Genomic DNA, 24,438 nt, shown 5'->3' on the forward strand with positions numbered 1-24,438 from the left:
TTGTGAACTTCCCATGATTCAGGACATTTACAAAGGCAGGTCTGAAAAAAGGGCCCGAAGGATCATTGGAAACCCAAGTCACTGTCTATTCCAGCTGCTACTATCTGGGAAGCGGTACCGCAGCATAAAAGCCAGGACCAACAGGCATCAGGACAGCTTCTCCCACCAGGCCATCAGACCGATTAACTCACACTGATTTGAGTGTATTTCTGTTACATTGACTGTTCTATTTATTATAAATTATAACAAATTACTATGATTGTACATTGCACATTTAGACAGAGACGTAATGTAAAGATTTTTACTCCTCATGTATGTGAAGGATATAAGAAATAAAGTCAATTCAATTCAATTCATCAGGCCGCAGAGCAAAGACAAATCTGCTGTAGGAGATCAGTGGGTCAAGCAGCGTCTGTAGAGGCAGAGGGATGCTTCATACCGAAACCCTGCATCAAGAGAATAGTGTAGAGGGAGGTAACCAGTCACCTCTTTATACTGGCTATCTCTCCTGCAGCATGGGTGTCACAGTAGCATAGTGCTTCGTGTGATGCTACTGCAGCCCGGGCTGTTCTGGAGTTCAGAGTTCAATTCTGGCACCATCTGTAAGGATTTTGTATGTTCTCCCCATGAACTGCATGGATTTTCTCCAGGTGACACGGTTTCCTCCCATGGTCCAAAGACTTACCGGCAAGCAGGTTATTGGTCATTCTAAATTGTTCTGTGTTTAGGCTAGTGTTAAATAGGTGAGTTTCTGGGCAGTGTGGCTCGTTGGGTCAGAAGGGCCTGTTCTGCACTGTATCTCTAAATAAATAAAGATCAGCTCTGACGCATGGTTTCATCAACAGTCCTCCTTCTCCATGATGCTACCTGGCCCACTGAGCTCCCCCCAAACAGTTTGGTGTTTGCAACCACTCCTGATAATGTGCTGCACCTCATTACAGCTCTCAAAACACCTTCATGAACCCAGCATTAACCTTCATATGAATTAGTTCTTCCTGATTTTATTCCTGAATGTCTTGGCCAGAAAGTTTGAATTGTACCTCTTGGCCCAGATTCCCCTACGAAAGGAAACTGTTTCCCAGTTCTGCCTGTGAAAGTGTATATTGTTTAAAGAACATGACAGATGAAAGTGGGCCCTGAATAACTGAGCATCCAGAGTGATTTTCCTTTGAAGAATAAAACGAGGACAATAGTTTTTCAAAGTCTTTCTGAAGCTGTTTTTCACAGAACCCATCCACACCTGATACAGGCTGGGACACAGCCACTAACAGTATTAAGCAATTCATCAAACCCCTTGCAGTGCCGCCTCCCAAATTTTGATGAACAGAAATTCATGAAGTTATAAAAAAAACAATTTTTTTAAAAGAGAGGTGATTTATCCTGTGTCTGGAGGGCAGTATTTCTGGATTGCATTGCTCTAGACTTGATCGTGCAGGCTTTGAGGGCATCAGAGGGGAAATAACTGAGGATAGAGCCAGTACCAACAAGGACACTTTTTGGTACTACTTACACAGAAAAGCAGCCGCCTAGATATGAACAAGAGTATTAGATTTCACAAGGTATTGAACAACCTGCCTGTCCTTTCCACGTAACCATACTAGACATGTGGTGTGAAGCCTGAAACACTCAGTGCTCAAACCAGCCCACTCCTTATGGTTTCTGCCCCAAACCCAATTAGATCATAAGACCATAACAGGAGCAGAATTAGGCCATCTGGCCCATCGAGTCTGCTCGGCCATTCAATCATGGCTGTTCCTCTTTTTTTAATCTCCTCCTCAACCCCAGTTCCTGGCCTTCTCCCCGTAACCTTTGATGCCAAGTCCAGTCAAGAACCTGTCAATCTCTGCCTTAAATACACCCAATGAACTGGCCTCCACAGCTGCATGTGGCAACAAATTCCACAAATTCACCACCCTTTGGCTAAAGAAATTTCTCCACATCGCTGTTTTGAAAGGGCGCCCCTCTATCCTGAGGCTGTGCCCTCTTGTCCTAGACTCTACCACTATGGGAAACATCCTTTCCACATCTACTCTGTCTAATCTTTCTACATTCGAAAGGTTTCAATCAGATCCCCCCTCATCCTTCTGAATTCTAGAGAGTACAGATACAGAGCCATTAAAGGTTCCTCATATGATAACCCTTTCACTCCTGGGATCATCCTTATGAACCTCCTCTGGACCCTCTCCAATGCCAGCACATCTTTTCTAAGATGAGAGGCCCAAAACTGTTCACAATACTCAAGGTGAGGCCTCACCAGTGCCTTATAAAGCCTCAGCATCACATCCCTGCTCTTGTATTCTAGACTTCTTGAAATGAATGCTAACATGGCATTTGCCTTCCTCACCACCGACTCAACCTGCAAGCACAAGGACTCCCAAGTCCCTCCAAGTCCTTCTGCATCTCAGATTCCTGGCTTTTCTCCCCATTTAGAAAATAGTCCGCACACTTATTTCTACAACCAAAGCATATGACCATGCATTTTCCAACATTGTATTCCATTTCCCACTTTCTTGCCCATTCTCCTAATCTGTCTAAGTCCTTCTGCATCCTACTCGTTTCCTCAACACTACCTGCCCCTCCACCAATCTTTGTATCATCTGAAAACTTGGCAAAAAAGCCATCTATTCCATCATCTAAATCATTTATATACAGCATAAAAAGAAGTGGTCCCAACACCAACCCCTGGGGAACACCACTAGTCACTGGCAGCCAACCAGACAAGGATCTTTTAATTCCCACTCGCTGTCTCCTACCAATCAGCCAATGTTCTAACCATGTTAGTAACTTTCCTGTGATATCATGGGGTCTTAACTTGATAAGCAGCCTCGTGTGTGGCAATTTGTCAAAGACCTTCTGAAAGTCCAAATATACAACATCCACTGCATCCCCTTTATCAATCCTACTTGTAATCTCCTCTAAGAATTCCAACAGGGACATCAGGCAGGATTTTCCTTGAAGGAAACCATGCTGAATTTTTACCATCTTGTCCTGTGTCACCAAATACTCCATCACTTCATCCTAACAATTGACTCCAACATCTTCCCAACCACTGAGGTTCTGCTAACTGTGCGGCCTTGCATGGTCACAGTGATTAGATATGATGGGGTTAGTAGTTTTAGCCGGCAATGCAGTAGAAGGGACTCAGAGAAAGGCAAATGCTGCTCACCTAGCTCACAGCAGTTTGACTTCCCTGGCCATTCTAACTCAGTGAGAAGTTGTGCAGAGATCACAGCAGTGAGAGTTTAAGGGACATTTGAGGACTGACTATGCCTCTTATCATTTTGTACACCTCTATCGAGTCATGTCTCATCCTCCTCCACTCCAAACACAAAAGCCTTAGCTCGCTCTACCTATCCTCATAAGACGTGACCTCTAGTCCAGGCAGCATCCTGGTAAATCTCCTCTGCACCCTCTGGAAAGCTTCCATATTCTTTCTGTATTGAGGTGACCAGAATTGAACACAATATTCCAAGTCTGGTCTAACTAGCGTTTTAAGGAGCTGCAACATTACCTCGTGGTTATTGAACTCAATCTCCCGACTATGAATGTGGATCCCAAGATCCTTCTATTCCTCTACACTGCTAAGAATCCTGCTGTTAATCATATAATCTGCTTTCAAATTTGATTTTACAAAGTGTATCACTTCACATTTTTCTGGATTGAACTCCATCTGCCACTTCTCTGCCCATCTCAACATCCTGTCAATGTCCAGTTGTAACATACAACAACCTTCCTGTCATCTGCAGAAGAGCTGCTGATATATTGGCGACAAAATTGGTTGAAGTATGAATGCTGGCCAGGGTATTGCATTTTTCTGAGGAACACCACTGGCAGCTGAACAAGCAGATAGTTCAATGCCCAGCCCCACTTGCACCATCAGTGTTAGAACATACATTATGGAACATTCAACAGCACAGTACAGGCCTTTCAGCCCACAGCCATGCCGAACTATGTTGACCTATGTACACCAAGATCAATCTAACCCCTCCCCCCTACATAGCCTTCCATTTTTCGATTATCCATGTGCCTATATGCTCTTGGATAATGTTAATTTGAACTGAAGGTTCAGCTTCTGCTAGTTGATGACAACCAGTGATGAGAAACTGGACAGGAACAGCAGATCATGGGGATGGAGAAAGAAGAGAGGGTTGAGGAGGGTTACCTGCTGTCCTGTTGTATCCTCACTCCTGAATGCAATCGACTCCAGTTCGTTACCTCTGCTGGTCAGGGCCCTCAGGCATGAGTCACGGGATTCAAACCTTTGCTCCAAGAAGTCGATGGCTCTCTTGGCTCTCTCCTGCAGAACTCTGGCATGGCTTGCAGCGTGGTAGTCTGCGTCCTGGCCTTTCGCCAGGCCGTCCAGCTCATTAATCACTGAAACATTAAACAGCACACAGCGTCTGTCAATTCTACATCTAGTATTTGAAACGGCAGGAAATTATCCAAAACGTCATTATATTAACACTTCCACTGTGAGACTACACAGACACAGAGAAATCTTCCTAAAATATATATAAAACCACCCAACACAAGTGAGTGCAGAAACGCAGTGTCCGGTGAAATGGTTACTGAGCTCAGTACGCCTAAGCATCGTTGTGCTTCACCAGAGGATGACAACAAGGTGCTGCCCTGGTACCACAGCATCCTGTCTGCTTAGCCCTTTGACTGAATTAATCTCTGTAATGGAAGATGCGCTGAGGTTCACAAAACCAACCTGCCCTTTGAATACAGGTGTGAAGGAGCAAAATAGAACAGGGTGACAAAGTAAGACACTGTTGAACTGACAGGCAACAACCCATTCCCCTTCACTCCTGTAACTGCACTAACTTTTCCTGATTTTTTTGCAAACTTACCCTCAGGTCCCACACCACCAGGATCAGGAGCAGTTATTACCCTTCAATCATCAGGTTCTTGCACCAGGAAGGATAACTTTACTCATCACATCACTGAGTTGTTCCCACAACCTATGGACTTACTATCCACGACTCTTCATCTCATGTTCTCGATATTTATTGCTTACTTATTTATCATTATTATTTTGTACCTGCACAGTTTGTTGTCTTTTGCACACTGGCTGTTGGTCCATCTTGTTGTGTGCAGTCTTTCATTGTGTCTCTTTGTATTTAAAGTTAAAGGTTCAAAGTAAGTTTAAGTACATATGTCACCATATACAACCCGAAGATCATTTTCTTGCGGGCATACTCAATAAGTCCACAATAGAATAATAACCGTAGCAGAATCAATAAAACTTGAGCGTTCAACCAGTGTGCAACAGAAAACAAACTTCACAAATATTAAGGAAATAATAATAATAAATTACTAAGCAATAAATACTGAGAACATGAGATGAAGAGTCCTTGAAAGTGAGTCCATAGGTTGTGGGAACATTTCAATGATGGGGCGAGTGAAGTTGAGTGAAGTTATCCCCTTTGGTTGAAGAGCCTGTTGGTTGAGGGGTAATAACTGGTCCTGAACCTAATGGTGTGAGTCCTGAGGCTCCTGTACTTTCTTCTTGATGGCAGCAGCAAGCAGAAAACATACCCTGGGTGGTGAGGATCTCTGATGATGGATGCTGCTTTCCAGCCACAACACTTCATGTAGATGTACTCAAAGATGGGGAGGGCTTTACCTGTGGTGAACTGAGGCGTATCCACTACTTTTTGTAGGATTTTCCGTTCAAGGGCATTGGTGTTTCCATACCAGGCTGTGACACAGCCAGTCAGTATACTCTCCACCACACGTCTATAGACGTTTGTTAAAAGTTTTAGATGACATGCTAAATCTTCACAAACTCCTAAGGAAGAAGAGGCAGTGCTGTACTTTCTTTGTAATTGCACTTACAGTATGTGCTGGGGCCAGGTCAGGCCCTCTGAAATGATAACACTGAGGAGTTTAAAGTTGCTGAGCCTCTCCACCTCTGATGAGGAATGGCTCATGGACCTCCGGTTTCCTCTTCCTGAACTCAATAATCAGATCCTTGGTCTTGCTGACATTGAGTGAGAGGCTGTTGCTGTGGCACCCCTCAGCCAGATTTTCAATTTCCCTGCTGATTCTTCACCAGCTATGACCTGACCTATGACAGTGGTGTTGTCTGCAAACTGTGTGTGGCTAAGCATACACAGTAATAACTGTAAAGCAAGTAGAGCAGAGGGCTGAACACAACCAGTGCTGATAGAGATCGTGAGAGGAGATGTTGCTGTCAATCCAAACTGACTTGCGGTCTCTAAATGAGGAAATCTCGGATCTATATTGCACAAGGAGGTATTATGGCCAAGGTTTTGAAGCTTATTGATTAGTTTTTAAGAGGTGATGGTATTGATAAAGAGCATCCTGATGTATGCATTTTGCTGTCCAGATGTTCCAGGGTTGAGTGATGAGCCAATGAGATGGCATCTGTAATGGTCCTGTTGCTCCAGTTGGCAAACTGAAGTGGATCTAAATCGCATCTCAGGCAGGATTTGATGTGTTTCATCACTAAGCTTTCAAAAGACTTCATCACTGTGGATGTAAGCAGTACTGGATGGTAATTGTTGAGGCAGGTTACCACATTCTCCTTGGGCAATGGTCCAGTTGAAGCCTGCTTGTAACAGGTGGGCACCACACGCTGCCCAAGTGAGGGGTTAAAGTTCGCTTTACCCAGCCAGATGATCAGCACAGGCCTTTAGTACTTGGCCAAAGTAAGCAAAGTAAGTATCTTAGTACCTACTGTGAATGCCCGCAAAAATGAATCTCAGGTTAGTATATGGTACATATGACATATACGTACTTTGATAATAAATTTACTTGTAACTTTCTGGATTCCCATTGTCAGTAACAACACAAGTAGATACCATAGCACACAGAACAGTACAGTACAGGTCCTTCAGCCCACGATGAGCGCACACAGGATGATCAAGACACAAGGCATTATATCCAGTGAAAAGGAATGACTGGCAGTTTGCCCACCCAGCCTACAGCCAATTCACATGTCTCTCGTCATTACAGGAGGGTGGTGGAAACAGGAGCGAGAATGATGCCAGAGGTGGAGAATGGCAATTTTTAGACAGTATGGAAGCAGTGGGAGCATTGTCTCTTCTGAGACTGCTCTTGGGAGTAACCGTGACCCAAAGTGATCAGGCTCAACAGTCTGGGTGATGCAGGAATTCCTTCTACAAGACCTAGGAGCAGAGGAAACATCACCTCTCCATCTACGGTCACAGCTGCTTTCTGATACCAGAAAAACAACAGCTACGCATAACTCTGCATCAATAAAACTGGTGTTCTGATGCAGCATACATCACCTTGACTACCTATAGTACTTCCTCCAACACTCCTGTTACCTGGAATTCTAGTACGGTCTGCAGAAACAAAACCACTACTTGTCAAAAGGGGAGATTCTCAGCTTGAAAAGCTTAGCTTACAGGAATTCCCAGCTTCACTCACAGCACCTGTTGTTTTCACAATACTGTGGGAAGATTGCAAACAGTCAATGTAAAGAAGAAATTTGTACTCATGCCAATCATCCTTGTCAGAAATCCTATGTATTCCCTCTGACATCTCCCCCTACACACACAGACACACGCTCAAACTTGGTTTCCAAATATACAATTACATTAAAAGACTGCTTCTAGTCAGTCAGATGCAGTTGATGTTGTTCCTGGCACTGATTTCTGTAGCACCCCACTTGTTACAGCTTGCCAAGCTAAAAATAACTTATTTATCTTTAATCTCAATTTTCAGTATCTCTGCTGATATATTTCCCTCAATACTACAAGACTTTATCTTTGCTATTCTACCTGCATATCATTTGGTAATCAAAATATATAACGTCAACTGACTTCCATCGTCTAGTTAACATCCTCAAACAATTTCACTTTCATAAACCTTGTTGACTTTGCCCAATCATATGAGAATTTTCCAGGTGTTCACTCATCACTTCCTAAATAACAGATTCCAGCAGTTTCCCTCAATGTTTCTGGCTTCTGTCTCCCTCTGCTTTTGAAATAGCGGCAGACCATTTATGTTCTCCTATTTGCTCGGACTTTTCCAGAATATGGGGAACAGTGGGAGTTCACAAGTGCCTCTACTAACATTACAATCATCCCCTAAGAACCCTAGGATGCCCTTCATTTGGTCCAAGAGTCTTGCCAACTTTATGTCCACTTGTTTCTCCAATGATATTCTGAACACTATAGCACAGTGCAGGCCTTTCGACCCATGATGTTATGCTGACCTTTCAACTTTTTTCAAGATCGATCTAACTCTTCCTCCTTCAAAGCCCTCCATTTCTTTTATCATCTATGTGTCTGACTTTGAGTTTCTTAAATGTCCTTAATGTATTTGCCTCCACTACCACCCTTGGCAGGGCATTCCAAGCACCCACCACTCTCTGTGTAAAATACTTACCTCTAATACCCCCCTCCCCCAATACTTTCCCTCAATTACCTTACAATTATGCCCTCTCATATTAACCAGTTCCCTGGGAAAAAGTCTCTGGCTGTCCACTGTCTGTGCCTCTTACCATCTTATACATCTTCATCAAGCAACCTCTGAAAACCATTTCATTTTCCCGCTATCTTTTGTCTTCTTATTTCAATAGTTTGGATGAGGATATGAAATGTAACACGTCCAAATTAGCTGACGATATAAAGTTAGGTGGCAGTGTGGGCTGTGGGGAGATGTAGAGATGCTTTGGGTGATAAAAGCATATCAAGGGAATGCGCAAGGGCATGGCAGATGGAATATGGAGTTGAGGAATGTAGTGTCATCCACTTTGTCAGAAAAAAAACAAAAATGGAGAGAGTGAAGGGTGTTGGTGTCCTTCTACATCAGCGGTTCCCAACCTTTCTTACGCCATGGACCAATATCACTCAGCAAGGGATGCACGGACCCCCGTTCTACATCAATCGCCACTGGTTTACATACTTAGTCTGTCATACTTTAGTGCCAGAGGATTTCAAAAGCAGTGTAGAGGTACCTTTCTCTGATTAAATAGTGCTCTGCAGAGTCCACATCTGTGCACAAGTCCCGTCTCCTTACCCAAGTGAAATTTACGATACATGGACTGCTCTGATTCTGAGGATGACTGGTTACACAAGAAGAAATTAAACAGACCTGGCCAATAATCTCTTGATATAAGAAAAATGAGAGGGATCTGATTGAAATCCACAAAACTGTTACCCTCTTGATACAATAGAGAATAAGGTTTCCTCTGCTTGGGGCATCAGTACCGGGGGTTACAGCCTTAGAATAATGAGCTGGTCATGCAACACAGAGATGAGAAGAAATATCTTCACAAAAGAATGGAAAAATGTAATTTCTATCCAAGAGGATTGAATTCTCCACCTAAGAAGTGTGTGGAGGTTTAGCTTCTGAGTATATTCAAGACTGCAACTGACAATATTTAAACCAAGGGATACAAGGTTGGTGCAGGAAACGGACATTGAGGTAACAGATCGGCCATGATGATAACTGAATGAAAAAGCAGGTACCTGACGTTGAATGGCTTACTCTTACTCCTATTTATACTTCAGTTTATGTATACGGCTCCACTTTAAAAACTGAAACAAAACATCATAAACTCAATGTTGAAAGTAAATTTATTATCAAAGTACGTATTTGTCACCATATATTATTTTGAGATTTTTTTGGTTATTCTTTAAAAAGTTTGACCTTTATATTATTCTCCAATATTAATTTCCCAACTCTACTCCTGAGGGACCGATATGTATTTTCCCTGCTCTGTTCCTGTGCTGTACAACTCTATGACTCTAATATATAGATGTGGAAATTCCAATTAGTTAGTATTCCTACAAAGTCTCAGTAACTTGCTTTCAACTCATTTTCTTCCTTTATCAACCTTCACCCACTATTTTAATATTTTTCCAATCCTCAGGGCCATCACAAAATTCTCCTCCAATCTAGTTCTACATCTCTAACCTCCACAATGACTATTACATCTACTTGTACCATGTGGGAAAAGTCACATTCAGATAAAGAGCGTTTAACTTTGTCTTTATACAACCAGTCCCTACTTTGCCTCTCTTTGTTTCTCCATTTCATTCATATCTGGTCATTATAACAACCCATACAATTACCATCTAGATAGGGCACCATGTCAGTGTAGCGGTTAGTGTGACACTATTACAGCTCGGTGTGTTCCAGAGTTCACAGTACAAGTCTGTAAGGAGTTTGTATGTTCTCCCCGTGAACTGTGTGGGTTTTTTTTCCGCAGTCCGGTTACTAGGCATTTTAAATTGTCCTTTAATTAGGCTAGTGTGACACAGTCCAGTTACTGGTCATTTTAAATTGTCCTTTAAATCAGCTAGTGTGACATTGGTAGGCTGTTGGACAATGTGGCCTTTTCCATACTGTTTCTCTAAATACTGTATATAAAATAATTTTTTAAACTTTCTAATACCCCTTCAATTGAATCCACCCCTTCAATGGCGAAGGTACGAGCTTTAGAGAGGATGTAAAAGAAGATGTTTTCACCCAGAGGGTGGATGGAACCTGAAACACACTGCCTGGCAGGCCAGCAATGTGGACGGGTGGTGAAGGATATCTGTGAATGTGTGGCTGTCACAGGTCACTGGGTCCTGGGATCAATGACCTTATGAGCTGAAGGCATGAGGGCTGGTTAGTCAGTGAGCCCAGAGTTCAAGGTCCTATTATTGGCTAGTCAGGGGGTTCATTACCGTAGGCTGAAGCCCAAAGATCGACCAGAAGTCTGGAAATCAAAGCCCAATGGCCAAAGCCTGGAGCCTGGAGACTGGAGGCCTTTCCTGGAGTGGGAGGATTGTCCATGTGTGTAGGAGAGAGCATCAAGGCTTGTTCTGCTGTTGTTTTGTTGCTTGTTGTATTCTGTTCAGTTTCATTGAACATGGTGGACGTGCTATCTTGGTGCCAGAATGTGTGGGACACTTGCACACTGCCCCCAACACATCCTTCGGTGTGCTGGTTGTTACTGGCCTACTTCTGCCCTTTATGTCTTTTGGTCTTAACAGAAATGTCACATTTCACTGCAAGTTTCCATGTACAGATGATAAATATATCTGAATCTACTCTAATCTAAAGAATGTGGAGGCATTAGTATGAGTACTGGTATTGGTAAAATGAGATAAGCTTGTGTTATGATAGTACAGACAAGGGTGGGCCAAAGGGGCTGTTTTGTGCTGTTTGACAGTCCAGGCGTCCTCACTGAATAATACTGTATAATTATTAGTGAGTGTTCAAGATGGCAAACAAGCTCAGTGCACTCCTCGAGGGAACAATTTAACTATCCAGATTCTGTGATATGGTACAATTTGATCATTAATCGCTGGTGTACCATGAGGGAAAATTAAAACACCTCCCCCATCAATTTGATTTGGGTGTGTGTTTAAGGTTTAAATGCAGCAGATGGGGAGACAGATCCTGTTGCACTGCCCTGATTGAATCCATTTCACTGCTTGTGGTTATAGTTTTCTTGTTACTAATTTGAAACAGGTGAACAATTTGTTAAAAGTCTGATCTAAAGAGTTAGGGCAAAGGCAGTACTTTACAGAAATGGCACATTGTTTGCAGGGAGTTAGACTGGCCTTTGTCAATGTCAGATTAGAGCCAGATCAAACTCGAATACTGAGCAGGTAAATGTATCACACTCAGATGTATCCACTATTGGTCAAAATCCAGCACCATCATCCAGTGGGCACCTCATGTTCCAAGGCAGATTCATATCAGCCAAGTCTTTTCCAAAAATGGGAATGGGATTCCATCTTCAGGGGTATCCCTGGATGCAGAATGCGGTGTTTACAACATACAGTACTCTCAGATTTTATTGAAAAGGAAGTACAATTCAGCTGCTGAGGAATTATCTCCAAATGCTCTCCTTAAAGACGAGCAGCTAACATGACAACTGATAGAGAAGATAGTCATAATAAACACAAGAGGTTCCGCAGATGCTAGAAATCCAGAGTAACACATATAAAATACTGGAGAAACTCAGCAAGTCAGGCAGCATCTATAGAGAGGAACATTCTGGCCAAGACCCTGTTTTAGTATTGGGATGGCTTTGTTACAGGAGGGGGTGGGGGAAGGGAGGATGGTTCAGATGAAGCATTTACTATTTACAGTTAAGCTTTTCATGCAAACTCCAACCCAATATACAATATAAAAATGCTAATTTCTCCTTGGTCACAGAGACTAACATTTCCCAGTTTCATGGCTTGCACATGTCATGGTCATTTTTGTAAATGAATCACAGACAGACAGCTTGTGAGAGTAGTAAGTGATTAGGGAGTACAGTGACCTTTTTTAACAAATATTTAGCCTACTCCTGGCTATGGTGAATGGAAAGGAAATTAGTTAAGGCTGAGTGCAGAGACAGAGAGGTAAAAGGGTAGTTATTGTAGACTGGAGAAGGTTAGAATGTGGTGTTTACAAGATATATAAATTGCTTAGAGATGGAAACAGCATACTCAATTGTACAACCTGTAGGTAGCGACTGGGACAAGTGGCAGGTGATGACTGGGATGGTCAGGAAGGTTGTAGTGCAAGTGAACCAGCTTCAGTTGAACTTCAGGAAAATGAGCAATGATACTATGGGTTATGAGTTGATAGGACATGCAGAAATAACACATTCACCTTGGAACACAGGATAGTGAATAGATCACTAAGATGAATATCACATTCATTTTAGAAAGTAGCATGGTGAACAGATATCTAGAATCATTACTGCTAGTTAACAGAGGGATTGAAAGGTAATGGGATTCTTAAGTGTAGAATTCAAGTGGAACAAAGTTTTGATAAATAATTAACATTGCATTTAGTGAGGTTAGAATCTTCCAACTATAAGGACATTGATGTATTATACAGCAAAAAGGTTTGTGAGGATACTAGCAGAAGATTGGAGGTGTCAGGAAAGGCTGAGTACTTGGGTTTTTTTCTCATTTGAAGAGATAACTGACAGGTAACCTGACTGACATCCTGTAGCTGGCAGAGCAGGTGCAGTACCTAAACATGAAATTGAATAAGCAACGAAGGAAACAATTAGCCTGCTACTACAAGCAATAGGTTCAGTCTGGATGCTTTTGAAAAGGACAGGTCGATGAGGGAGATACGTTGAAAGGTGCAGATGAGGAAGTGGGCTGGGAGCAGCAAATACCAGCACAGATAACGTCAACTACTTTTTCTGTTTAAATAATTTAGCAAGGTGATTCTATGAGATTAAATTATATAGCTCCTGTCTCAAAGATCAAAGGTCAGCTTCATTTGCAACGCTTGGAATGTTGTATTCAGTTCATTATAGAAAGGATGTGGAAGCTTTAGAGAGGGTGCAGAGGAGCTCTAGCAGGATTGGAAAACATTTCTTACGAGGAAAGGTTGAATGAGCTTGGGTTTTCTCTTTGGGAGGAGGAGGATGAGATGTGACGTGTTAGAGGTGTATAAGATATTAAGAGGCATAGGTCAAGTGGATAGCCAAAGACATTCTCCAAGGGCAGAAATGACTAATATGTAGGGGGCAAAATTTTAAGGTGATTGGAGGCAAGTATAGGGGGGATGTCAGATATGGGTTTTTTATAGAGAGAGTGGTGGGTGCATGACATGATCTGCCAGGGGTAGTGGTAGAGTCAGATACCATCATTCCAAATAAACTGATTCCTAAGCTCCGGAACCTGGGCCTTAGCACTCAGATCTGCAGCTGGATCTTCAACTTCCTCACAGACAGGACCCAGGCTGTAAAAATAGGGGACAAGCTCTCCTCTACAATCACTCTGAGCACCGGTGCCCCACAAGGCTGTGTACTCAGCCCCCTGCTGTACTCACTGTAACCCATGATTGTGTAGCCAAGTTTCCATCAAACTCAATATACAACTTTGCTGATGACACAACAATTGTAGGCCGTATCTCGGGTAATGATGAGTTTGAGTACAGAGAGGAAATTAAGAACCTGGTGGCATGGTGCGAAGACAATAACCTATCCCTCAACGTCAGCAAGACGAAGGAATTGGTTGTTGACTTCAGAAGGAGTAGCGGACCGCACAACGCAATTTACATCGGTGGTGCGCAAGTAGAACAGGTCAAAAGCTTTAAGTTCCTCGGGGTCAATATCACAAATGCCCTGACTTGGTCCAACCAAGCAGAGTTCACTGCCAAGAAGGCCCACCAGCGCCTTTACTTCCTATGAAAACTAAAGAAATTTTCCTGTCCCCTAAAACCCTCACTAATTTTTATAGATGCACCATAGAAAGCATTCTTCCAGGGTGCGTCACAACCTGGTATGGAAGTTGTCCTGTCCAAGACCGAAAGAAGCTGCAGAAGATCATGAACACGGTGCAACACATCACACAAACCAATCTTCAATCCATGGACTCACTTTACACCGCATGCTGTCGGAGCAGTGCTGCCAGGATAATCAAGGACACGACCCACCCAGCCAACACAGTTTTCGTCCCTCTTCCCTCCAGAAGAAGGCTCAGGAGCTTGAAGACTCATACGGCCAGATTTGGGAACAGCTTCTTTCCAACTGCGATAAGACTGCTGAACGGATCCTGACCTGGATCTGGGCCGTACCCTCCAAATATCTGGACCTGCCTCTCGGTTTTTTTGCACTTTCCATTTTTCTATTTTCTATTTATGATTTATAATTTAAATTGTTAATATTTACTAATTTTTACTATTTTTAATATTTAATATTTGTAATCCAGGGAGCGGGAAGCGCAGAATCAAATATCGCTGTGATAATTGTACGTTCTAGTACCAATTGTTTGGCGACAATAAAGTATAAAGTATACACTAGGGGCATTTAAGAACCTCTTAGAGAGGCACATGGATGATAGAAAAATTGAGGGTTATGCGGGAGGCAAGGGTTAAATTAATCTTAGAATTGGTTAAAAGGTAGGCACAACATTGTGGGCCAATTGCCTGTACTGTGCTGTACTGTTCAAAGTTCTCAACAAAAGAGATTCTGAGGAGGCTAGAAAATCCAGAGTAACACATGAAGTGCTACAGGAACTCAGCAAATCAGGTAGCATGTGTGAAGAGGAATAAACAGTTGATGTTTATGTGTGTGTTGCTCTGTTCTATGTTCTAAAGGTAAGAGAGTAGAAAAAAGTTTTCAGATAGTGAAGGTGAGTCGAATTCAAGAAATACAGATTAAATCATAGAGAGACACAAGAATAGAATAAAACATTTACAGAATTACTGCCTGGTGTGTGGGTCCAAATTATTGTCCTTAGAACAAACACATGAAACACTCTGACTGAATTACTGGTTCATGGAAACATAGAAAAAACTCGATTTGTGACAGATCACGGTGGTTATTACTGCAGCATAGGGACAGACTGTCAAGAGTTAGAAACGTAAAAGCAGTTAGTCCTGTCGCTGCTCAGCCGATCAGGCAGCATCTCTGGAGAGAAACAGAGCTAACGTTCCAGGCCACAGGGAATGTAAACAAAAGGAGCCCTTTAACCAGTGGAGAGGGAGGGTGCAGACCGGAACTTCATAACGGCGGGGGGCCTGAGGACCAGGAGGTACAGGGGCACCTGCTCACGTCCATGGATGTTCGGTAAACATCGCTGATCAGTGTGGAGAAGCATCAACAGATGGAGACGGACCAGGACAAAAGGAGAAACTAAAAGCTGCAGAGCAGAGCAACTGGTGTGCTCCACGTTCTGTAATGTGGTCTCCTTTACCTTGGAGAAACCAAACTACTTTGCAGAACATCTTTGTTTTGCCCAACAGGGTGATCTGAGCTTCCACACAAAATGTGAGGAACTCAGCAAGCCAGGCAGCATCCTTGGAAAAGAGTAGTCAACGTTTTGGGCTGAAACCCTTCAGCAGGACTGGAGAAAAAAAACTGAGGTGTAAATTTAAAAAGTGGGGAGAGGTGAGAGAGAAACACCAGGTGACAGGTGAAACTTGGAGGGGGAGGGATGAAGTAAGGAGCTGGTAAGTTGATTGATAAAAGAGACAGAAGGCCATGGAAAAAGAAAAAAGGGGGAGGAACACCAGAGGGAGGCGATGGCCAAGCAAGGAGATAAGGTGAGAAAGAGAAAAGTGTGTGTTACTCTGGATTTTGAGCATCTGCAGAATCTTGTGTGTTTATAATGTCCTGGTGAACCTCTTCTGCACCCTCTCCAAAGCCTCCATATTGTTCCCCTAGTGTGGCAACACTGTCCAGAACTCTGCTGACTTCTGTGCCATCTACAGACTTGCTTATCAGCCTACATACAAGTCTTAGACACCCAAGTTCTATATATTACTGTCCTAAGACTTTTGCACAGTACTGTAGTAATTTTATTTATTGCATTGTACTGCTGCCGCAAAAAAAACCCAACAGATTTTATGACATGTTTGTGATAATAAACCAGAATCTGATATGGATCTCTATTGTGGACTCAGAGTGGGAAGGAGGTAAGGAGAGGGGAGTCATGGTTAGGAAAAGGCAAGGGAGTGGGGAGTGTATGGGAAGCACCAGAGAGACACCCAATTGTTTGGAATCAAATCACCTTGCCTGGTGTCTCAGGGCTGGGTGTGTCTGCACCCTTGCCACCCACCATCCAACACTCCTCTACCACCTGTCCCACACCTCTCCCACAGCGCCACACCTTCACCATGCACATGATCCTTTGCTCCCGCCAGGTAAAGTATTCACCCTCCCCCCTGCCCCCGTAAGTTTTCATGTTTTATTGTTTCATTGAATTAGGACAATTATACAGTTAAGGAGTTGGTGTAGGAGGGAGGGCATAAGATTTTTGGATCATTGGGCTGTCTTCCTGGGAAGGTGGGACCTGTACTGAAAAGACAATTTGCATCTGAACAGGAAGGAGACTAATATCCTGGTGGGAAGGCTTGCTAATGCTGCACAGTGGGGTTTAAAGTAGAGTTGCAGGGCAATGGGAGAAGGTTGAGCACGGTTGAGCATACATTTCAATGGAAGTACAGTGCCTATAAAAAGTATTCACACCACCCCCTTGGATGTTTTCATGCTTTATTGTTTCGGAACATTGAATCACAGTGGATTTAACTTGGCTTTTTTTGGACACTGATCAACGGAAAATGACTCTTTTGTGTCAAGTGAAAACAAATCCTTACAAAGTGATCTAAATTAATTACAAATATAAAACATTGAACAATTGAATGCATAAGTATTCACCCCCTTTAATACGACACAAGGCATCACCCCTGGTGCAGCCAATTGGTTTTAGAATTCACATAATTAGTTAAATAGAGATCACTGTGTATAGTCAAGGTGTTTCAATTGATTGTAGTAAAAATACACCTGTATCTAGAAGGTCCAATTGCTGGTGTGTCAGATTCCTGGCAAAAACTACACCACGAGGACAAAAGAACACTCCAAGCAACTCCACAAAAGGTTATTGAAAAGCACAAGTCAGGAGATGGATACAAGTCAATTTCCAAGTCACTGAATATCCCTTGGAGTACAGTTAAGTCAATCATCAAGAAATGGAAAGAATATGGCACAGCTGTAAATCTGCCTAGAGCAAGCTGTCCTCAAAAACTGAGTGACCTGTAAGAAGAGGACTAATGAGAGAGGCCATCAAGAGACCTGTGACAACTCTGGAAGAGTTACAACCTACAGTAGCTGAGATGGGAGAGACTGCACTTATAACTGTTGCCCAGGTGCTTCACCAGTCACAGCTTTATGGGAGAATGGCAAAGAGAAAGCCACGATTGAAAAAAAAACTCAGATGAATTCTCGAGGAGTTTGCCAGAAGGCATATGGATAACTCTGAAGCCAGCTGGAAGAAAATTCTATAGTCTAATAAAACCAAGATTGAGCCTTTTGGCCATCAGACTAAACGCTATGTTTGGCATAAGCCAAACACTGCACATCATCATAAACACACCATCTCAACCATGGAAGCATGGTGGTGGCTACATTGTGCTGTGGGATACTTCACTGCAGCAGACCCTGGAAGGCTTGTGAAGGTAGAAGGTTAAATGAATGCAGCAAAATCTTGGAGGAAAACCTGATGCTGTCTGCAAGAGAACTGCAACTTCAGCAAGACAACTGTTTTCAGCAAGCCAATGACCCCAAGCATAAAGTCAAAGCTACACAGGAAAGGCTTTAAAACAACAAAGCTGATGTCTTGGTGTGGCCAAATCAGTCTAGACCTCAATCCAATTGAGAGTTTGTAGCCAGACCTGAAAAGGGCTGTTCACTCACGATCCCCATGCAATCCGACAGAGCTTGAGCAGTTTTGTAAAGAAGAATAGAGACCTATCCACACAGATTCAAGGCTGTAATTGCTGCCAAAGGTGCACCTACTGAATATGGACTTGAAGGGGGTGAATACTTATGCAATCAACTATTTTATATTTTATATTTGTAATTAATTTGTATCACTTTGTAGAGATCTGTTTTCACTTCTGACACGAAAGAGTCTTCTTCTGTTGATCAGTATCAGAAAAAAGCCAAATTAAATTCACTGTGATTCAATGGATTCAATGTTGTAAAACAATAAAACATGAAAACTTCCAAGGGGGATGAATACTTTTCATAGGCGCTTTTAAGAAATATATATCGCACAGACTACTAGCCAGAGAAACACCCCTCCACTAGTACCCTCTGTCTTCTACGAGCAAGTTCATCTTGTACCAAATTACTAACTCGCTGTGGATATCATGCAGGCAAGCTCATCATAAAATCACCATCCATTGCTCCTGAGCTGATGACACAGCTACGAGCTTATAGGCAGCTACACGATTATTCTAAATTCTGCATCCTCAGCACCCTTGTACACTCACAACTGCGTGGCCAGGTTCTGCTCTAACTGCATCTGCACATCTGCAGATCATACTGCCGTAGTGGGTGTTATCTTAAATAACGATGAGTCAGAGTACAGGAAGGAGGGAGAGAGCTCAGTGACATGGTGTCAGCAAAACAGAAGAGCTGGTCCTTGACTCGGGAAGGAGCATCGTGCACATGTCTCTATCTACGTCAACCGTGTTGAGGCTGAGAGGTTCAGGTTCTGAGGTGTGAACATCACCAATAATAACCTGTCCTGGGCCAGTCACTCTGATGCCATGTACAAAAACACTCACCAGCACCTCTACTTCCCCAAGCTACAGAAATCTGGCATGTCACCTTTCACTCTCACCAACTTTTATCAATGCATCACAAAAAGCATGCTATTTGGATGTGTCACAGCTTGGTACGGCAACTGCTCTACCCATGACAGCAAGAAACCGCAGAGAGATGTGATACAGCTCTGCATGTCACAGAAAACAGCATTCCCTCCCTGGACTCTGTCTACACTCAGTAAAGTTGTCAATATTATCAAAGATTCTACCCATCCCAAACATTCTCTCTTTTGTCCCCTCCCACTAGGCTGAAGATACAAAAGCCTGAAAGCATGAGTCACCAGGATTAAGAACAGCCCCCATCCCATTGTAATAGAACATTACAGCACAGTACAGGCCCTTCAGCCTATGATGTTGTACCTTCTCCAACATCAATCTAACCGTTCCCTCCCTCTTAGCCCTGTATTTTTCCTGCACCTACGTATGTACCTATCTAAGAGGCTCTCAAATGTTCCTAATGTATCTGTCCCTACCACCCCTCTGGCAGTGCATTCCTAGCAGCCACTCTTATAAGACAGTTGAAAGGTTTCCTTGAGGACTCGTGACCTCACAGTGTACCTTGTTATAACCCTGCACTGCACTGTCTCTGTACTGTAATACCTTATTCTGCATTCTGTTAATACTTTACCTTGTTCTACCCCGATGTAATGAATTGATCCGTATGGACAGTATGCAAGACATGTACCTTGGTACAATTTTCCAGTGAGTTGGAATACGTGGTGGGACATGTTGCACCATACAAGCTTGCCATTCTGTTTCTCCACTGGCCACTTGGACTACGCTGTGGGATCTTGAGGGTTCACATGCACTGTAGCCGGGCTGTGTTCCGACTCATTTACCATTGCTATCAGGTCGACTGCTACTAGAAACCCTTTCCAAAACGTCAACACAAAATTCAAGTAAGACAAATCAGCGAGGAAGAAACACAAGAGTAAATAGGGCTGATGGATCATAGTTTAGACATGTAGGATTAAGAGAGAGTTTCTCTCCACTGTATCGGTTCCTCTACTATAAATCAGATGAACAACAAGCAGACTTTGAAGCTTTCAAGCCTTCACATAGTTCCTGTATTCAGTTTCATACTCTCGCTGAAGGAAGTTCATCTTTTAATACTGGTTTGCCTCTGAAAACAATTAATGAATCAAGATAGATTCCTGATACTTTTTGAGCATTTTAAAGACAAACTGAGATCAGACTTAACACAAATTGACAGCATTGAACTCACTTCAAGAATTTCTGGCGTGCAGCAAGTAAAATTCTGGCAAAGGCATTCTCAACAAATTCTACACGGCTAGATCAAAAGAATACATAGGAAGAAGGTAATTTGGAGTGAAGCCCTGTGCCATAATCACCGATGGTTTTGCCTTGCCAGTGCGTTGGAGCTGTCTGAGTACACTTCTCTCTCAGCACCTCTTTTACATTGGCCCTCATACACTGACAAACACATTATTTTGTTTTCACTCAAATATGCTCAAGGGATGTCAAACAATTTCTAAAAAGGAAACAACAATGTTAACCAAAAATTGAAGATTAAAGTTAACAGGCAAGGAAAACACACGTCCAATATTTCCCAGCAGAATCCAGAATACCTAATTACCTGAACCAGTTAAATACAGTGACAGAGAAGATATCCCCTTATTAGATCACTATTCGAGAGTAGCAAGTTAGCTGGTATGCAAGGGCCACTGCAAATGGTCAGAAAAAGCTGCAGAAAGTTGCAAACTCAACCAGCAACCATCATGGGCACCAGCCTCCCCAGCATCAAAGACACCTTCAAAAGGAGATGCCTCATAAAGGTGGCATCTATCGTTAAAGACCCCCATCATCCAGGACATGCCCCCTTCTCATTATTTCCATCAAGGAGGTGGTACAGGAGCCTAAAGACACACACTCAATGATTCAGGAACAGCTTCTTCCCCTCTAAAGGAACAATGAACCCACAAACACTACCTCACTATGTTTTTTTCTCCTCTCTTTTTGCACTACCTATTTTTTTACTGTAATTTATAATACTTTTATTACGTATTGCAAAATACTGCTGCTGCAAAACAACATTTTAATTTCTAACACGGACATGTTCAGCACAGCTTTGTGGGCCGAAGGGCCTGTAGTGTGCTGTCTGTTTCCTATGTTCTATGTTCTGCCAGTGATATTAAACCAGTTTCTGAACCATCTACCAGTTCCTGGCTCAGTCTAACTGCATCTCTGCCTGGGCCCTTCAGCCTCTCCAGGACTGCCTAATGCTTTTCAAACTCCAGCGACTCCCTGAGGCACTCTCAATGTTTTGGACATTACATAAACCCCCAAGAAACCTTGTTTGCCTTTTTCAGTGGTGCTCTACTTCCAAGTTAACTCTGGGAGTTGACATTCTGAAGAGGAACACAAGACTGAGAGTTCTGTAAAAAGCCGGGCTCGTCACTGAAATCCAACAGCTGCTCTTCTCTGGGAAGCCCCACCTGCCTCACTCTAATCACAGATTCACTGGGACTGGGTGGTGCAGACAGGCCTTTCATCTCTGGGGCTTGCTTTTTGAATCACGCCCAGACAGATGGACAAAAGGCCTCCCTCTTTCGAAGTGGCAGAGTAGGTGGAAGGGCCTGACCTTCTTTGAATCGTGGGCTCAGAAACATTCTCAGGAGAGAGGAGAGTGGTACATGGTGTACTGACATGGAACTTGAATCTAAGGGCAGCCAGACAGCTGGTTTGTAGACCACCTTCACTTTCCCAACTGTGAGCTGCACAATTCATTCTTCCATTTCTGTGTAATTTGGGAGGTTATTTCAGCACAGCGACTCATCCCAGCCCGCCACTACTTTTTCCTATAGCCTACTCTCCTCATGTTCCCATCAACTTGCTGCCCTCCCTCCCCTTGCTCAAGGGGCAATTTACAACAGCTAATTAACCTACCATTTTGCATGTCTGAGATGTGGGAGGAAACCAGAGGAAACCCATATGGTCATGGAAACAAAATGTATGCCCCCCCCAAACACAAACACACACACACACACATACACACACACGCACACACAGACTCACATGCACATTCACACACATTAGCACTCACACGCACACTCACAAACGCGCACACGCAGTGTCAGAGGTCAGGACTGAACTGGAGTCACTAGAGCTGTGTGAGAGCGGTTCGACCTGCTGCACCACTGTGCTGTATTTTGTGACCGGACCATTCGAGCAGAATTAGGGCATTTGGCACTTTGAGTATGCTCTGTCATTCCATCATGGTTGATATATTAACCCTCTCAACCCCACTCTCCTGCCTTCCACACAACCTTTTTGACACCATGACTAATGATCCATGGGCACTTTGTAAATGAAAGAGAGATCCTCAAGAAATCTGGAACACACTGTGCTTGGAAAGAAATGAAACACACCAGCTCCAGGTGGCCTGCCCTGGGACTGAAGTCCATTGTGTATGGGATGGGGTTATTTTGCTGTTGCTGCTTGTATATTGCCTGGGTGTTCTGCTGAACATTCTATGTTAGCACCGGAATGTGTGGCGACATTTGTGGGCTGCCCCAGGAGATGGGGAGGGGAGGGAACCGAACCTGATCTTCCGATCCCTGGTGCTATAAAGCGTTACTCTAGTCACTGGACTACCCTGCTGTTATGCTCTGTGGTTCAGTGGGCAGAACGATCAGTCGCTGGGGTGTGCGTGTACGTGTACCCTGAGGTGACTCTCTGTCCTTGGACCTATATGTGCAGCTGCCATATATGGTTTGGGCTTGCGAGAGACTTCATACACCATGGCGACTTCTAATGACACGCAGCTCCCAGAGACAAGCATCGATTGAGGGAGGTCCTGGGGGGTGGGGAGGAGGGAGGGAGGGTGGGAGGGGGGGGAGAGAGAGAGAGAATAGGAAAGCGGGAGAGAGAGTAGGAAAGGGAGGGAGAGTGGGTGAGAGGGAGAGAATGGGAAAGACGGAGCGAGAGGGCGAATGAGAGCAAGGGAGGGGGGAGAGAGAGAGGGTGAGAGGGAGGGTGTGTGTGGGTGAGAAAGAGAGAGAATGGGAAAGAGAGAGGGAGAGAGGGTGTGTGAGAGAGAGAGTAGGAAAAGAGAGGGAGACGGAGAAGGGGAGGGAGGGGGGTGTGTGTAGAAAGAGAGAGGGAGCGGAAGAGGGGGAGAGGAAGGAGCAGAGGGAGGTTGAGAAGGGGAAGAGCAAAAAAGTGAGGGAGAGAGAAAGGGAAAAGAAAGAGGGGGAAGGGAAGGTGTGGAAGACAGGGAGGGTGCAAAGGGAGCAATACAGAGCCATTGGAAGAGAGCCAGAGTAAAAGCAAACAGTGCAATTTGTATAGAAACTATAAAGACGATATAGAAATCTCTGTCTCCCTTCAACTAGGAGGTGTTAATGTCTCCTCCATCCTTGAGATGTGAATCTCCCCATCAGAATCTCCCATGCTCCTTGTTATTTCCTGGAGCTCTCTGGATCCAATCCACCGATCTGTATGGGACAAATCTAGCACAGCCCACTTCTGTCCTGATGACACATGGTAGATAATCCTACCCCCTTTATCCAGGGTGCATTCAGCGCTGGTCTGATCACTACCATTGCTTACAGAAGACGGGTCCCTCCAGATCCCTCCCATCTCAGAGCAAGATCACTCAATTGGCAATACTTTCTGCAGCGCGGCTGCATTCAAACCAGTTCCACTTTGCTTTAATTAAAATTATTCCATTCTGAGACCTGCATGTGGTGTGCCAAATTTTTGTGAATGGCACTGCTGACTGCACCAGTGACAACCTATTACTCAGACCACACAGGCTGCTTTGTGCACCCTTACAACATAAAATTAGAGCTGAGTTTTGTGGTCAGGACTTGATTGTTTTGGCACAAGCACATAGTGGTTGCTGCCATCTACCCTGGAACTGAAACGAGTGCTGGGGACATTAGCCCATTCAGATTCCCTGTAAACACACACAAAATTGAGGATTCGTTTACATGATTCACCTCAAGGACCATTTCAAGCAGGGTACTGTTCAAGTCCATGTAAGATGTGGGTGTTTAAAACACATATAGGCAGACCCACTGCAAACGCTCTGATACTCTCTGTGAACCAGGAAGAGGCAGAGGAAAAGGGGAACCTGGGGCTGCTCAGCAGCTTATTCTGAAGCCGACTGTCATGGACTGCTGACAGCAAAGACTGAGAGGTTTTTTTTCTTTCGTAGTTCCAAATATGAGTTAAGACAAGATGCCCATATGACCCCCATCCCGACTTTATGAGTACGCTGGGGAAGCTGAAGGTCCAATATCTGCAAATTCATGAGTCCACTTGTGGTCACTGATGGCCTGTCCTAGGGTTCAAAGTACGAAGTAAATTTATTTTCCAAGTACATAAAATGAAAGACCGCACCCA

At 43.6% G+C, this 24,438-nt stretch overlaps 1 protein-coding gene across 3 annotated transcripts in view; it reads right to left on the reverse strand.

Moving 5' to 3' along the window:
• The window catches only part of smg6 (SMG6 nonsense mediated mRNA decay factor), a 534,055-nt gene that overhangs the window by 30,109 nt on the left and 479,508 nt on the right, over nt 1–24,438 (reverse strand). For all 3 annotated transcript variants that reach the window (XM_063031015.1, XM_063031016.1, XM_063031017.1), the window contains one exon: nt 4,163–4,374. In XM_063031015.1, the coding sequence (XP_062887085.1) occupies nt 4,163–4,374 (212 nt within the window). The remainder of the gene's footprint in view (nt 1–4,162; nt 4,375–24,438) is intronic.

Source organism: Mobula hypostoma, chromosome 23 (assembly GCF_963921235.1).
Source record: "Mobula hypostoma chromosome 23, sMobHyp1.1, whole genome shotgun sequence".
In the NCBI taxonomy this organism is placed as follows: domain Eukaryota; kingdom Metazoa; phylum Chordata; class Chondrichthyes; order Myliobatiformes; family Myliobatidae; genus Mobula; species Mobula hypostoma.